Genomic DNA, 17,742 nt, shown 5'->3' on the forward strand with positions numbered 1-17,742 from the left:
TGAGTTGAGTGCTGCTTGTTTTTTATACTTGATTTTGACTGGCATTCCAGTAATGTATTTAAAAAGTACTTTATTTTTTCATGCCTCGAAACCTTTTTGTTTCCATCTAGATATTAAGTAAGCTGTCATGTAGGCAATGGACTGAAATATTTTTTTTCTTCTACAATTCATTTTGTCTTGATTGGACTCTCATAATGATGGTTTGGCAGTGGCACCTAGGGCAGCATATTTAAAGTCCTAGTTTTTGTATTTTATAGCATAGTCCCACCCCTTTCTAGTTGACCACACCCCTTCCTGTTGTCCCCACCCATTCCACTGTCTTCTGCATCCCTCCTTTGATTTGAAGTCACCAGCTGCCACTGGTATATTGGGAAAAGGATGCTAAGGATGGAGCTGCTAGGGAAGAAGAAAAGAGGAAGACCTCATAAGGTCTATGGATGTGGTGAGAGAGGACATGCAGGTGGTTGGTGTGACAGAGCAAGATGCAGAGGACAGGAAGAAATGGAAACAGATCTGCTGTGGCAACCCCTAATGGGAACAGCTGAAAGAGAAGACTACAAGCACTTATTTGGAACCAGGTGCGGTCACGTGAATAGTATTTGCTTGGGAAACTTTAAACTGTCCCTTTTGAGCCTCCATGAAAAGGAGGAAAAAAGAAATCCAGTATGACCTGATGTGTTCCAGACCAGACCACAGCTTCTCCTCAGGTGCAGAAACAGAGTATGAAGTACTGTTGGCAGCATACCGCAGAGGTAAGTGTTCAAACCAACCTGAATATAAATGTAACAATGTGTGCTGTGTAGAGTATTCAGCATTCGTCATAGTGACTGAGCATTTATTTCATGTAAATTAATAGGCATGTCCAGCATTGATCCCACTGTGCCATAGCCCCACCCCCTTTTAGTTGGCCACACCCTTCCCATTGGCCCCACCCATTCAGCTGTCTCCTGCAGCCCCCCTTTGATTTGAAGTCACCAGCCGCCACTGTATTGCATCAACCAACTCTTAAACCAAGGTGAACCCCCCATCCTCCTCTAATAACACTGACCCCCATAGCTACCCATTTTAACACACCATTCATCAGTGCAGTAACCTCCCCATCTGGACAACCAATCAGCTCAGCCACTAACCATCCCTAGCACCACTATAGTCAGTCACAATTCCCTCTCCTTCACAACTATACAAACAAACTACATAAAAACTCTCTTGTCCAAACTCAAACCAAGCCGCACAGCTGCAGAGAAACTCCCTAATGAATTCCTGAAACTGGCAGCCCCTGTAATTGCATATCCCATCTCAATACTCATCAACCATTCTATCAATGAACAGTATGTCTCTCGCAGTTGGAAAATATCTCAAATTATTCCACTCCATAAAGGTGGCCCATCCAAGGAAATAACTAACTTTTGCCCCATAGCAATCCTCTCCCCCAACACAAAAATCCTAGAGAAATGCATCCACAACCAACTCTTAAACTATTTCCTTATCAACCACCTACTTTCCAAATCTTAGCATGATTTCTGGCTACAGAACAGTACTAGTACAGCTCTACTTGCCTTTACTAACTCCATCCACCAACACTTGAACAAAGGACAACAGGTCGCCTCTATATTTCTAGACATGTCTAAAGCCTTCGACACCATGTCTCACCAGCTCCTTCTTAATAATCTATTCACCTACAGCCTCAGTTCAGCTGCACTAACCTGGTTCCATAGTTATCTTTCTAACCATCAACAGGCCACAGTGTGGGACACCTCACTCTCCCCTCTCCTCCCCACCTCTCTGAGAGTCCCCCAAGGTTCCATTCTCGATCCACTACTGTTTGTCATATTCACCAATAACCTCTGCAAAGAAACCAAGCATGCTTCCATAGTTCAATACACTGATGATTCTACTCTTATCTCCACCCTCAATCTCTAAATTAGAATGCAATCTGCTTTTCAGGACATCGAATCCTATTTCTCACAACACCAACTAATTTTAAATCCCAAGAAAACCAAAGTTATAGTATTTAGCAATAAAAAATCCAAAACTTCACAAATCCCACTATCCACCACCTCTGCTAACGGTACCAAAATTGCCCCCACTAACCACACAAAACTCTTAGGTATTATCATAGATGAATACGTCAAATTTGACATACATATTGCCCAAGCCATCAAAAAAGTCCACATCAAATTAGCTAGCTTCCATAGAGCCAAACCATTCCTAACACCCAATGCCAGGCTTGCCACTGCACGCACACACCTCCTAAGTAACCTTCTCTATGGTTCCATTGTCTTCACTAACCTCTGCAAAACAGACCTCAATAAACTGGAATCATGTTACCATAAAATTGCTAAATTTGCTACCAACCTCCCACTCACATCCCATCACTGCTCCTCTCTTTCAGCGTTAAACTGGCTAGAGCTACCCAACCTTCTGTCTCTTAATCATCTAGTCTTAACCCACAAAATAATCTACCATCCCAATAACTGCCCTGCCATATCCAACTTAGTTCAACCATACTCCAACCGTTGAGCTCTCAGATCTTCCAATAAATTCGGGTGACTCCCTCTATTCCCACAATATATCCAAACTCTGGAACTCCCTCCCGGAAACCCTAAGAAACATACCCTCACATAACCAATTCAAAACACTACTAAAACACCACCTTAGCAGTCATTGGCTATGCTCCTGTCACCCCCCTGGTTAAATCCCCTCTCCTCTCTTGTTAGCTACTCTCCAAAAGTCTCTCCTCTGGTTTCTTTTGTAATTTAGTTCTACTTCCTCTACCCCCTTTGTCATTAGCTCTCTCAACTTGTGATTAATGATTTACTTCAGCTTCTGGTTTATTCTCAACAGAGCTGTTTCTATTAGGAGGTTTTCAGTTCCCGCCATCCTGTTGTGTTTGTTCATCGAGGGAGATTTTCCCCTTGAATCTCCACCAGAAAACATGAAATACTTGTGTAATGCGTCTTCTGGAGATGTCAAGTTTTTTTTTGATATTGTAAAACTGCATTCTATGTTTGTGATGATCTGTGTATCTAAAATCAACTTGTATTTTATTTTCTGTGGAGCTTTTCTCACCAGGCCTCCGCTGAAAATGGGCCTCTGGCCCAGTTGCACATTCACTGTCAGCAAAATGTAATAAATAAATAAATAAATTCTTTTATAATAATTTGGAGCTTTTCTCCTTTGGCTTCCACTGAAAATGGACTTCTACCCAGTTGGACTTTCCCAGTAATCAAATGTCAGTAAATAAATAAATATATTTCTAGTTAATCACTGTATATTAATCAGATCAGACAATAGTAGTAGAAGCAGCGAACGTAAACTCATCAAGTCAAAAAGTAATAATAGAAAATACCTTTGGCTTCCACTGAAAATGGACTTCTACCCAGTTGGACTTTCCCAGTAATCAAATGTCAGTAAATAAATAAATATATTTCTAGTTAATCACTGTATATTAATCAGATCAGACAATAGTAGTAGAAGCAGCGAACGTAAACTCATCAAGTCAAAAAGTAATAATAGAAAATATCTAGGAAGGTGGCCTAATGGTTAAGGTGTTTGCCTTACAAACACAAGGTGCAGGGTTTGAGTCTCATAAGGGATAATTGGCTAAGCTTAAAATGGCTCGCAAGGGCAGTTAGCTTAGTACTAATCTATGAACCTATGAACCTATATAATTCTACAGCATTACTAAGTATTCGAAAGTAATCCAAGCAAGGCAGGCAGTCTGTTTCCAGTCGAAAATCCTTTATTAAGTACACAGACAAGCGATCCAAGTAAAACAAAAATAGAGTAATCATTTCCTCAAAAGCTTTCTAAATATATATATATATATATATATATATATATATATATATATATACACTTTTTATCAGGCATGGGAGTGGTTTATTGTGCTGTAAAACAAAGTGTTATTGGTACACATGTTAAATTCACATCCCTTCCCGCATCAGTGTGACATTCGAGCTGGTCCTGCCCTACCTAGTAGCTGTCATAATAATATATAGCCCTAATGTACTTTAATGGTACATCTTATTTAACCAAATTATTAAGTAGATTATTAAGTCTGTGATTTTATACAAGGCAATATACTACATGGCTGGAAATATATCAACCTTAGTTCATTTTGCGATCAAAAATTATATATAAATATATACATAACTCATTTTGCATGTAAAAATCAGTTTCTATTTTCATAACCTATTGTTAACAAAAATCGCTTTCATCCTTCTAGACTTCTTCAGGTCTGTGTACAAGAACCCTAAAAACCTATATAATTGTATAATTAGTTAGTATTGTTATTACCATCATTTTGAATAAAGTGGAAAAAAAGAGAACCAGAAAAAAATTAAACTAAAAAAAAAATATATGTATGATGATGGAAACAAAATATACACTTAAATTTCAAATGATTTAAAATGGTATTTAAAACCAATTTGTAGAAAAAATAAAATAAAATACAATTAGTCATGTAAACAATGTGGCAATTTTCTAAGTTCCAGTGCACTTTTAATTGAACAGTAGTAGTTTAGTCCAGGCTTTCTAAAAGAGTTCAGCTTTAATTGCCACGAGTTCATGTTTCTCCAGAATATTCGGGATGTCTCCTTCAAGATCACCCATGTCTATGCGATCCAGGATCTGGAACTTAAAACCTGTGTGTCTTTTATGAAGAGAAAGGTGTTTGGCTAGTGCATTATTTTTACATCCAGAGTGGATTTCTGACAGATGACATGAAGTCCTTCGCTTGAGTTTATTTACAGTCTTGCCCACATAGAATGCATCACATTCATTGCACTGTGCCCTGTAAATTACTTTTTTAGTGTTACAGTCACCCCCTGCCATTAAAGTACATTAGGGCTATATATTATTATGACAGCTACTAGGTAGGGCAGGACCAGCTCGAATGTCACACTGATGGGGGGAGGGATGTGAATTTAACATGTGTACCAATAACACTTTGTTTTACAGCACAATAAACCACTCCCATGTCTGATAAAAAGTATATATATATATTTAGAAAGCTTATGAGGAAATTATTACTCTATTTTTGTTTTACTTGGATCGCTTGTCTGTGTACTTAATAAAGGATTTTCGACTGGAAACAGACTACCTGCCTTGCTTGGATTACTTTCGAATACTTAGTAATGCTGTAGAATTATATATTTTCTATTATTACTTTTTGACTTGACGAGTTTACGTTCGCTACTTCTACTACTATTGTCTCATCTGATTAATATACAGTGATTAACTAGAAATATATGGACTGAAAATCTTCCACACAGAGAAGTTTCTTATACTGTTTTGTTTTTAGACCCACTACACTCTAGTGGGTTGTTTTGAGACTTCGGGGATACCACGGAGATTACTTGTTTTTTAAATAAATAAATAAATGTAATTCCACTACAATTCAAGGGCAAATAGGCATCTTTTATAAGATTGGAGTTTTTACGTACCCTTAGTAATGAGTGTACTGCATACTTTCAGAAAGCATGTAGAGCAACCAGTGACAATCTTCTGTCTGACTGATTTCAATGAATTGATAAACCACATGTATCATTTTTGCTACAAGTGGTTAGTCTGGTCATGATTTGTCTGTTTTGTGCTGTCTAGCAAGGATTTTAAGAAACTGACTGAGAAATACACATTGTTTATCTTATCTCTGAACAATCTGTACTTTATATCTTGTGTGGTGCTCTACAGTTTGGTATCTACATCCCTTACAGACAGTTTGGTTGTTCTGTAGGATAATTGTCTGCATAGAATTTTGAACTAACTAGACATTAACCTGGGGTAAGTCAGGTTGCTATAATGCATCCACCTGACTTCATGATGTGCTAACTGCAATGCTAAATTGTTGTGAAGAAAATGTTTCCTTATCATTGTTTTGCACATATCCTATGTTGTGTGGACATTCAGTGTATGTCTTCTTTTGGAACTAGTCCGTGCTATCCCTGATTTTCATATAATTTTGATGAATGCTGTTGCTGACTTTGTTAATCTTCTTTCTCCTACCCTCGCTGCTAATTTGCTGGGTTAAGGTTTCTTCAGCTATCTCACTTATTATTTCTTTTACTTTCTACTGCCCTTTAAGGAAGGCTGCTTCCTGCCTCCAGCACCACATTTTCAGGCTTGCCAGTCAGAAAACAAGACTTGCAGTATGACATACCTAGGTACAGCTGGTTCCTGTTGGTCAACAAATAACCATTCACATGCAACATGTGCTGGGTACCTTACATTTAATTTAAGTTTTGTTGGCTTTGTGAAGATGGTTAGCCATAAACGTATATGATGTAGGACATTACGTGGACTGTAGAGTATTTTGCTGGGCACTCTGCTCTTCTGCTCAATCCTCCAGTGACTGCTTCTGTTTTCTCATTCAGTTTCCCTTGTCATTGCTACCATCCCTGTTTTCCATCTACATTTTGCTTTTGTTTGAGTTCTTTAGTTGCACTGTCTTTACTATATTAATTGCCTTATACAAAGCAAGTGTACAGATTGCATAACTGCACATGCACAGACTGACTTACCTACTAGGACTTGAGGTGTGGCCTGGTTCACTCTTCCTCATTCCTTAGACACTATTCTTTGTACATCTAAATAGCCACAGAGTCGTGGTCCATTTCACATCCCTATCAGCACCTCCTTAAAATGCTACAGCTTACTTGGGGTCTATATTAAAAGACCGAAGAGGTGTTTCATCAAACACCTCTTGGTTGACACATAAAGAGCGAATGCACTAAAGCGCGAATGCTCAAAACAGCGATTTCTTTCCCTGGGACAGAAATCGCTAGCACAAACACACACACACACACACACACACACACACACTTTTAAACATAACAACACCCCCACATCCCCATAACTAAATATACCAACTCCAACATCGCACTACAGTGAAGAAAGGGGCAAACACACGGAGATGGCCCCAATTTTTCTAACAGACTATTTTGTAGAGAATTTTTAAAATCTGTCAACTCATTACACTCCCCAAAACATTTTCTTGTTACCTGTTTCTTTCCCATCGCATCATCAACATTTGCTATCTAACAGAGGAAAAATTCTTTGACATCTGATTAGGGTATTAAAATACCTATGCAAACACTTCCAAGCAAAGATCCTAAACATTCTGGACTTTGTTGCATAGTGGGACCCATACATATGTCCTCCCATTGCTCCCTTGTAAATTACTTTTCAAGTATGTCTTCCCAATCTTTTCAAACCTCCTCTGATTAATTCTTACAGCAATCTTGCAATATTTTATATGTCCTACTAAATTATTCTTTTTCTAACAGCAGTTTCCAATCTAGATTCAACTAAAACACTCTGCAAGAGCAGATCTTTCACTTATGATCCCCCTATTATTTTCTCTTTACCTATATTCCAATCTTAATCCCTGGTAGGGAAGGCTGTCGCTAACTAGCAATCCAAACTTCTTTTTGTTCTCATCCCACTCTATTACATTTCCCTCTCTACTTATTTGTTCCCATTACCTTGGTTCCTTTATCAGTTTTCTGCAGTAAATGCCAGCTCCTACTTGTCTGTTTTCTGTACACCAAACTTGCAATCATTCCTATTGGCAAAAGCTCCTTTTTCTGTCCATGTGTTGGCTTAGTTCTTAGAATAGTTTCTGCAGTTTTATTAATAAAATTATGTATGGTTGCTGTCATTCTTCTCAAGGATCTGCATCCAAAAACCCACTATCTCCTTATTTCTTGAACTCCCACCATGGTTCATTATCATCCCTTTCCACTTTGAATTATAACCTTGTTCTTGTGTTGGGTATATTAGCCTTAACTGAGTAGCTTTAAAATATCACTTCAAATCTGGTAATCCTAAACCAATTTGTGACAAGATAGCTTATCACACATAACGCTCAACCTCTTCCCCCATGTAAATTTCTTCAACTCTATATTAATTATGGTCCACTACTTCTCCTCTGGCAGATAAAAATATGCCTCACCACTAAAGGGACAAGAAAAACTTTCAATGTGTCTACCATCCTATCCATATCCATAGTCAAGAGCTTCCAGCTTGCCAATTTTTGCATTATCTTTTGTTTAGTCTCTTCCCACATATTCTTAACTGCTATAATAAAATATGTTTTAATGCATACACCTAAAGACTTCATCCTATCATCTACCAATAAAAAACAGGAATGTGAATGAGTTCATGTGTAGGATTATAGAGTATTGCTATAGCTTTTGTTTCATTGTTTAACTTATATTCTGAACAAAAAAAATAAACTGTCTCAAAACATTCCACGACACAGAAACATCCCTTTCTGGATTTACCAAGTACAAAATAATAACCTCTGCAAACAAGGTTATTTTTCTTGATTACCAAAACAGTTATATCCTTGAATGTGTAAGTGCATTGTTTTCTTTTCCAATATCTTAGTATAAAGCAAATAACAAATACTTTTTACCAGTTCCTCTGTTCAAACACACCTTATCATAGGCTCCCTAAATATGTCAGTACCCCTTTCTCTTTAGTGTTGCCTAATTCACTGTGCTAATATTTTTTTTGTGATCGGGAATTATCAGAAAATAGAAACAACCTTTATAAACTCGTGCATATTAACCAAACACTCCCTTATTTTCCCTTTAACACTTGACAGTTGTTCCTTTTCATATTCTGTAAGATTCCTCTTCATTTTCAATACTTTAACTTTTAATAACCCTCTAAGTAATTCCTATTATTTCTTTCCCATATCTCCTTCTTTCTTATTTCTACCAATTCCTTCTCTTGCTTAACTCTCCTACTTCCCTCCCTTCATAACTCACCTAGCTTCCTACTTTCTCATTGTATTTCTCTCCACTCTTCCTCCTCTACCAACTTTCTTTCTGACTTTCTATTCTTTCTTCCTTTATCTCAGGATAGCTCAGACATCTAGCACCTAACAATCTCTGTCCATACAGTATTGTATTTATGTTCGCTGCTGCTGCTCAGCAAATAGCCACTTATTTCTTGCTGCCCAAGACGTGTCTAGTTGTTTCAGTTTCTGTGAAATAGCACAATCTTTTTATACATACTGTTCTGCTTAGACCACCACTCTTCTCAAGATTTAAATACTATATTGTTTTTGACCACTGATTTTTTTGTATGTAACTGACTTTTTAGTATCTGTTAATTTGTGACTCTGTATTAATATCTCTGTATTCATTTTTTGTAGCTATTGTGGAGCTTTTCTTCCCAGGCGTCTGCTAAAAATGAGCTAACAGCCCAGTCAGACACACCCTGTAAACAAATGTAAAATAAAATAAATAAAAAACAAATACATATTTTTTTTTAAATTCCATTTTCATTTTATCTACCACCTATTTATTCCTTTGGAAAAATCTTCCCTAAGAACTCACAAATCATTTCTACTGCCCATTCCTTAAGTGCCTCTTCTTTTAACAACTAGGTATGACGGTGCCACTGTCTCATTTTCCTTGATCACCCTGCTTGTTTACCTTAATCTTTACTAGTGCATGATCTGAAACATTTATTGCATGTGTTTCAAAGCTTTCAATTAAATATCTATACTCTTATGAAATATAATTTCTATCCAGTCCAACCCAATTATTGTTCCTTGGGGAATGCTATTTAAATTATGTCTGAGTTCCTGATAGTAAGTTCACATTTTCATTATTTCTTTTAAATCTGTCCTATTTTGTAATATTTCCCTTCCAAGTCTCCCTGATACACCCTCATATTGCAAACCAGATTCCACTCCCAACCATGAATAGCATTTCCTGTTGAAAGCTAATTACCTCTCCAACAATTCTCATAAGTCCAGTAATAGTAGTTTTAGGTGGAATATAAACACATGCCATTGTAATCCTCCTTCTCTGCCAATAACCCCTTATTGCCACAAAACTGTCATTATTGTCTTTCTTCTCCTCCTCTTCTAACTCTATTGGATCCCCTCTTAGATTCAGTGTTATTACTGCCAATTTCCTTTGTCTGCTATATTCTGCTGAATATCCATTCTGAAATCCTTTCTTTGCCAAATTCACACACTCATTTCTATCCAACTATGTCCTCAATAACACTGATATTTATACCCTATACTTCTTAATATAATTCAGCAGCCTTTGCTTTTTGTCTGTACCAACAATGTCATTTATATTCTGTGATATAATTGATAAGGCAGTCATTCTAATAAGAAGTCATTACTTTCACATATTTTACAACAGTTGTTGAATTTATGTTTAAAGCTTGCATTCTACATGCACACATTTATGTTTGGCAAGCTGATCATATATGCAGCTGTGGCTTCTCATCTCTGTTTGCATTTACTTCACATTTGCCCAGGCTTTTTCATTCAATAAAAACACTCAAGCAACAAAAAATATGCACATTTTTATTTTAACCTCAACCCCTTCTAATTCACAACTAATACACAAACTATATACAGTTTCCAAAAAGGGAAATCACTCCTCCAAGAGGGTCCAATTGTTTCAGATAGACAGGCTTTACCTGTTCTAAAGTTTTTCTTAATCATGTTGGAAGGACTTGTTAGAGCCTGTGTTTCATCTTGCACAAAAAAGTCCATTCTTCTCCCATCTCTGTTTCCCTCCAAATGTGAAAAATGCCTTACATGGTGTAAATTAACTGATTTTTAGCCTTAAGAAAAAGTGCAATGGCTACCCTTAAATTAATAAACTAGATTGTGCACTGTTATATTTTACAGTGAAGTGCTACATACTACTTGGAATGCATCTGCTTACAAAGGTTTTTTATGAAATGTGTCAGACTTCATTTATTTTCACTGCTTTGATTGCCAGTTCTGTTAAAGTACTACAGTGTTGCTCATACAAATGCATCAGAGTTCATGGTTCAGTCATTTACTGATTAATTGCCTGAGCCTGTAAAGATATGATCTCCAGCTGAAGAGCTTTTTTGATGGTGGGGAAAAAAATTTAGAAAAGTATGAAATAATATTCTTAGATGTTAGGAAACTTATCATTTTACATGTTTATGGATAAAGTTTTACATTTGCTATTAATATAGCTATGTACAAAATAAACTGTATATTAAAAGTGAATATAATTGTTTTTGGACAGTTGGTAGCTAGAGAGGTTAAGTACAGAAACAAAGTACCATTCATGTCCAGATAAAATGCAAGTAAATCAATACGAAATAAGGATGCAGAGCTTGGCTAAAATAAAACAACTTTAATAAAATGACAAACTGCAGGATAAAAATAAAACAGACAAGTGCTTTCACTCTAGATAAGGCACATCCTTACAGCCTTAAAAATATCTCCAAGTACATTCATTAAAAAGGAACAATGCACCTATCAAAAATAGGTAAAAAAAACATGTCGCTAGGAATAATTAACATAAAACAAATAAACACTCACCAAAGTACAGCCAGTTATGTTAAAGTAGAAAAACTATACAGCCTATCAGCTAGTCTACAATACTGAATCTAGACTTGTCTGACATGCACCAATGAGCTATTAGAATAAAGAAATCATTGTTTTTATTCCTCTATATCAAAGTGGTATGTGATGTTTTCAGGAAGCATTGGAATATCTTGCTACATGATGAGAATTTGAAGGAGATAGTAGGTTTAGGACTGAGGTTTTCCTTCAAGAATAGTAAGTCATTGAAATGTCTGTTGTGCTATAAGAAGCCTGGACAGGTTGCTACTGTACAGTCTGATCAATGAGACACATATGCTTGTAGATCAAGCTCTTATTGCAGTTTTGTTTTATGCCCTTAACTTTCTCCTTTTAGTAGCATTTACTGTAGGGTCTAATTGTGCCATGCACAAGGATGTGTGCTTTTTTTCAAATATGCTAATGCATAGTCTTTTTCAGCTTGTACCCACTAGGCTCTGACCGCAGCTGATTTACCTACAATTTATTATTTATGTTATTTATTTATTTACAGTTTGTTTACCAGGATAGCCCATTGGGCCAAGGAGCCCATTTTCAATGGAGTTCTGGGGAGAAAAGCTCCAACAATGATAAACAAGTGATACAGTAAATTAGACATACAGAATTGTTTCAGAGTATATAAAATGCATAAGATGTGTAGAATACAATGGAAATGAAAAATGTACAAAACAAAATAAATAATGATTAAATGCTTCTACATGGCTATCAAGGAAGTATCTATCTGTATATATATATTTGCATAGTCTACAGTAGTAATCTAAGGATGTATCTATTTGTACATTTATTTACATAGTCTACAATAGTGACTTCTCAAGTTGGATTATAAGAGAGAAAGTAAAAGAATCAGAGAATAGATAAATTAAGGCTAATAGGTGAAGTGAAAGATATAGGTACGTAAGGAAGGAGTAAGGGTGGAAAACACAGGAGGAGAGTTGGTTAGTAGACTGGACAGTGGGAATCGTGTTGTGTAGTTTTGACAAAGAGAGGTTGGAGGGGTGTAGAAAACTACAGGAGAGAGATCTGAGTAGAGAGAGGTTAGGGAAGAGGGGAGGAAGGATATAGTATCCTGTAGGATATATTATAATATATTATATTATATTATATTATATTATATTATATTATATTATATTATATTATATTATATTATATTATATTATATTTGTTTGCCACAGTATGCACTCATCAATATTTACCAATTTCAGGCTCATCCCAGGTGAAATGCAAAGCATTACGCAAATAAAAATACAGAAATGTAATCAATAACAGAGTAGTTCAGACTAATTATATGGGAAAAAATGAGTATATACATTCTAGTGAACAAGCATGGTGCAATATACTATCAAGCAGAGTGTAATGTACAATATACATCAGTTTCTAAAGTGGGTCAATCTTCAGTGACTCTTGAGAAGAGACTTGGAAAGGAAATAAGTCGCAGGTGTCACCAATGCAGCAAGTTGAATCTACCACCCTCCCCAAGAATGGGTAAGATGGCATCAGCTGATGTCTTCCATCTTCCTCTGCCTGGCTGCTTCATTATCCATACCACTAATTGAATGTGGATTGCCTGGGTCATAATCATGGCTTTGTTCCTCCATGCCACAAGGCTGAGACAACCTTTGTTAAACCTCAAATGTATTTTCACTTACTGTAAAATGTTTTTTTCTGTATATTTTCACTTATGGCAAATGTTGTTTTCTTCTTCTTTATCTTTCTTCCCTGTATGATTGTTGCTTGAGTGATTCTTGGCCTGAAATGGACTTTTCTGTTGGCAACCACTTCTTGTTAAAGATTTCTGGGAAGGAACCCACAAATGCAGAGGGCAGCAATCTGGGGGGGGGGGCGTGCAACTTGTGAGTGTGGTGTAGTGGCCAAAGCAATGAACTGTTAAGCTAGGGGTACAGACTTGAACCCCCTCACCTCCTTCTTTTGTTCTCTGTTACCCTACATCACACACACACACACACACACACACACACACACACACACACACACGCACGCACGCACACACACACACACACACACACACACACACACACACACACACACACACACACACACACACACACACATCTCTGAGGAAACCTTTACAACCTACTCACAGTAGCATGAGCAAAATATTATCCTTGGATGTCTGAAATAATGTGTAATGTAATACTTTTCCTGCTAGTCTGTATTACAGCAAATTCTCTAATGGCAACCATGTATAAAGAGTTCCAAAAGAAAAGCAAAGTATGATTTTACAGTGATTTTTAACTTATTTTTATTATATGTTAAACCGCTGTTTCCCAGTCAGAAATAAAAAGGATTACAAGATACATAATATCACTGTCTACAGACGGCTTCTGTTCAATGTATCAAATATATTGTGAGACCACAAATTATTTACTGACTATGTCCTTAATAAGAAGTAAAATATAAAAGTGAATAAGTGTATGTTATAAAGAAACTAACAAAACATCTGGGAGCAGGTCAATGTGCATTAATAAAGAACAGTATCGATGATAATGTACACAAGTGTTTCAGTGATAAATTCATTGATACCACATGTAATTTATCTAAAACGTTAAACAAATAAATATACCATATCTTAGAACAGAAAAAGAGACCTAAAAGTAAAATCCCAGATAAACTTTTCAAAGAACAGATCTTTACTAACAAATTATTCTTACACTCAGATCAAGCCAACTTTGAGATTAAGATAGCCTCCCAGATGAAAGATATGGCCTGGCATACAAGGTATCTGGGGATCCTGTTTTAATGAACCTTTTGCATATCCACAAAACAAACAGCATCGGAAATGCTAGATTAAAAAAAATAAATAAATTTTGACTGCAACATAAAAAGGACATGTTGGAGCCACAGATATGTTTCTCAGATAATTCCCACTCGCTGGAACAGGCCTCCATGTGAAGCAGAGTTCCTCCCTATTCCTATTTAAATGCAACATGGACCAATGGATGGGTAAACAGGAAGTCACCCCTGGTCTGGCTCCTATGTCTGGGATGGACAAAGCCAGTGAGTAAATCACCTCCTATATAAATCAAATTTGTGGGTCACGTGTGGGTTGCATGGCTAGGCTTATACGGGCCCTAATGGTCATTAGCCTACTATACACCTATGACCCTATAAACCTATGAAGATACGAAACATAACTGCAGAGAAATATGCATTCAGAAATATATAAATGATACACTAAGTGCAAGACTAAATTAAACAATTTTTATATTTCACTGAAAAATGTAAGTCATGTGACTTGATTCCATGATTTAAGGTTTTGGCCATGAATATTTTTCTAGTATAATATGCACTAGTCAGGTAATGATGAGTGGAAGCCCATTCCAAGGAGGGAGTTGACCGATTCCCAGGCCAAAATCACTTTCTTGGAGAAGCCTAGAAGTGCACCTTGTGCATTAGGAACTCTAGAGAACATGACACTGGTGAGCAATGCACAGCACTTTAGATGAATATTATAGGTCTGCACAAATGAATAGCCATGCTGGCTAAGCATAGCAGGTATTGCAGTGCACTGTCTAGCCAAAATAGGGGGAATTAGGATGCAAAACGTCTTCTGGCTCCTGTTGGATGATGCCTGCAATCCCCAGCTCTTACACTTCCTTCCTAATGTCTTATTACATCAGTTGTTGGGGAGTAAAGGAGTCATCAGGGAATGGAAGCTTGCTGCTTGTGAGACTTTGTGGCTAAAAATATTTATAAAAATAGAGGTCATAATTACTTAAGAAATGTCAAAGTTAATAACATATTCATGGTCAAACTCTGAAGTAAATATGTAAGATATAAATTCAGAATACATCTACTTTTCTTTACAATTTTCAGTTTTACGTACAGGTATAGGTGAGTGAAGTACCATGTCCATCATAAACTGGCAAAACGTAATTCCTTGTATATGTACCCTGCTGAACGCTACCAGTGCTGGTGTACTGAAGTATGTACCAGACTGCTCAGTAAGGCCCTCAGTGCAAAACATATATATGAGACAGCTTTATCACATTTTCCTTCTCAGCAGAGCAGTGACAATGGTGGCTTGTGAAAGTTAGATGGCTGATCTTGTGATTTAATTTTCATTTATCCTTGTTGATTCTCGCCTCTTTATTTGCTCTCTGAAATGCTCTCCAACAAAATAATACAACAATGGATCAAAACAGGTATTTGCAGCTGCTAAACACTGAGTCATTACTAAAACTTTATGCAAAACTTTGTTGCACATGCTTTGATTTCGTTTGATCAGAAAGATTGTCCGTAAAATGTGGTAGGGCAAAAAACAAATTAAAAATATAGACATGGTAATGATGATCATGGCCATTGCTTTTTTACTTGAAGCTCGCATTTTGTTTTTCTTTGCATTTGCTTTCATTAGGGTTATGAAAACACTTACATAACAGACGCAGATTATACAGAATGGTATAATGAATCCTACGACTATCACAATGTTATTCATGATCATCAGCTTTTCACTAGTTTTTTGCACAGGCTCTAGACAGCTGCGCCTGCCATTGACTTCCCGTGTGCCATTTAAAAGCAAAGGAGATGAAGCTAGAAGTACGAAAATCCAAATGCCTGTGCATATCCACTGTGCACTTGAGACACTATTCAGTTTTAAAAGTTTGTATGGGTGGACAACAGCAACATATCGTATAATGCTAAGAGCAGTCAGAAAGTAGATGCTGCCGTAAAGATTGACATAAAGAGTATAGGACGCAATTCTACACAAAACACTTCCCATCTTCCAGTCACTTTGCATAAGGAAGTATGCAATGCGAAAAGGGAGTGTGATTATAAACATTAAATCTGAGATGACTAAATTCAGCATGAAAACATTAACTGATGACTTCTGGCTGTACGACTTCATGAATATATAGCAGGAAAAGCCATTTTCAATGAGACCAATTACTAGGATGATGGTATACCCTGCTGGATACACAACTTGTTTGAAGCCATCAATACTGCAGTTCGTATTAAAAATGCTTTTATTATCTTCCATTGCTCACTTTATTCAGTCAGCTCTTCCTGGAAAAAATAAAATGTTAAAATGCTATGAATAAAGTTTATGTCTGAAAAACGTATGCAGTACAGCAATTGCCATTTAATAAAATAACACTCTGGTCATATAGCAAACACTTTTGTTTTTGCTAAGAGACACTTAAAGATACATTACATACGAACCTAAATTTATATTTGAAAACTGGTGTAATGCATTAAGTCATAAGCTGATATACTTTTATAAAAGTGGGTCAATGCAGCTAGATGCTTGCAGCATGCAAGGCGACAAAGTACGTCACATTTACAATAATATATTTCACTTTACATTTTAAAGTACAGCATGACACATAAACCACATCATTTATTATTACCTTGCAGTGTAAGATTTTGTGATCTTTGAATGAAATCATTGTGAATTTACTTAAACTACTGTTGAATTATTAGTTTGTCCTGTAATAATTATACACATAATAAAGATTAGAATAATGGACACTAACGGATGGAAATCAGAACTCTGCTCTCTCAGTTGTTTCAACAGTTTTGTTTTTATAACACCATAACATCAAGATTTAAAAAAAAAAAACAACAACATATAAAACTAGGTTCATAGGTTCATAGGTTTATACTAGGCTATCTGCCCTAGGGCATTTATAAGCCTAGCCAGAGTGTGTTTGGCTTTCGCCACCCATTTTAAATGAATTTTGCTATGCCCTTTTTCGAGGTTAGTATACTGTGCCTCTGTCTAACAGTGACACAGAAGTGATACCTGGGGTAAACCTACTATCTCCCATCCACTCATCAAGATTCCTCTTGAAGAGAGTCAATGAGGGACTCTGCCTAACCTGGACTGGGATTTTATTCCAGAGTGAAGGGAGCCTCTGGGTTATGAATCTGTTCCTCCAGCATGTCCTATTTATTTCAGTGTTGAGGTTCAAGTCTCTCAAGCGCGTAGCTCGATGGGATTTTCTGAGGTGCAGCATGTCCATTAATTCCGGGTTGGACATGGCTTTATACGTCAGGCAGAGATCGCCTCTGAGCAGGCGGTATGCCACTGAGTAGAGCTGGAGTTTCTTTAACCGGGCAGCATATGGCACCTGTTTGAGCCCTTTGATCCTCTTGGTGAGGTACTTTTGGGGTCTTTCCAGTTGCTGCAGGTGTCTGGTAAGGTACATCCCAAAAGGGGCATTGTACTCAATTATGGGCCTGATGAGGGATGAGTAAAGAGGCACGATGACCTCGCCTGATCTAGATGTGAATCCCTTCATGATTAGGTGGGCTATATAAAATGTTTTTCTAACCACTTTGGCCACGTGGTTGTCAAATGAGAGATTGCTATCAACTTGGGTCCCCAGGTCCCT

At 36.9% G+C, this 17,742-nt stretch overlaps 1 protein-coding gene across 2 annotated transcripts in view; it reads right to left on the minus strand.

The window, feature by feature from the left end:
* Window positions 1–14,448: 14,448 nt before the first annotated feature.
* The window catches only part of CYSLTR2 (cysteinyl leukotriene receptor 2), a 302,134-nt gene continuing 298,840 nt past the window's right edge, over window positions 14,449–17,742 (minus strand). For both annotated transcript variants that reach the window (XM_044073171.1, XM_044073170.1), the window contains exon 2: window positions 14,449–16,411. In XM_044073171.1, the coding sequence (XP_043929106.1) occupies window positions 15,459–16,385 (927 nt within the window). In that variant the 5' untranslated portion in view covers window positions 16,386–16,411 and the 3' untranslated portion in view covers window positions 14,449–15,458. The remainder of the gene's footprint in view (window positions 16,412–17,742) is intronic.

The sequence above is a fragment of the Protopterus annectens genome, chromosome 5.part1 (assembly GCF_019279795.1).
Source record: "Protopterus annectens isolate FY-2018-M chromosome 5.part1, PAN1.0, whole genome shotgun sequence".
Taxonomy (NCBI): domain Eukaryota; kingdom Metazoa; phylum Chordata; order Ceratodontiformes; family Protopteridae; genus Protopterus; species Protopterus annectens.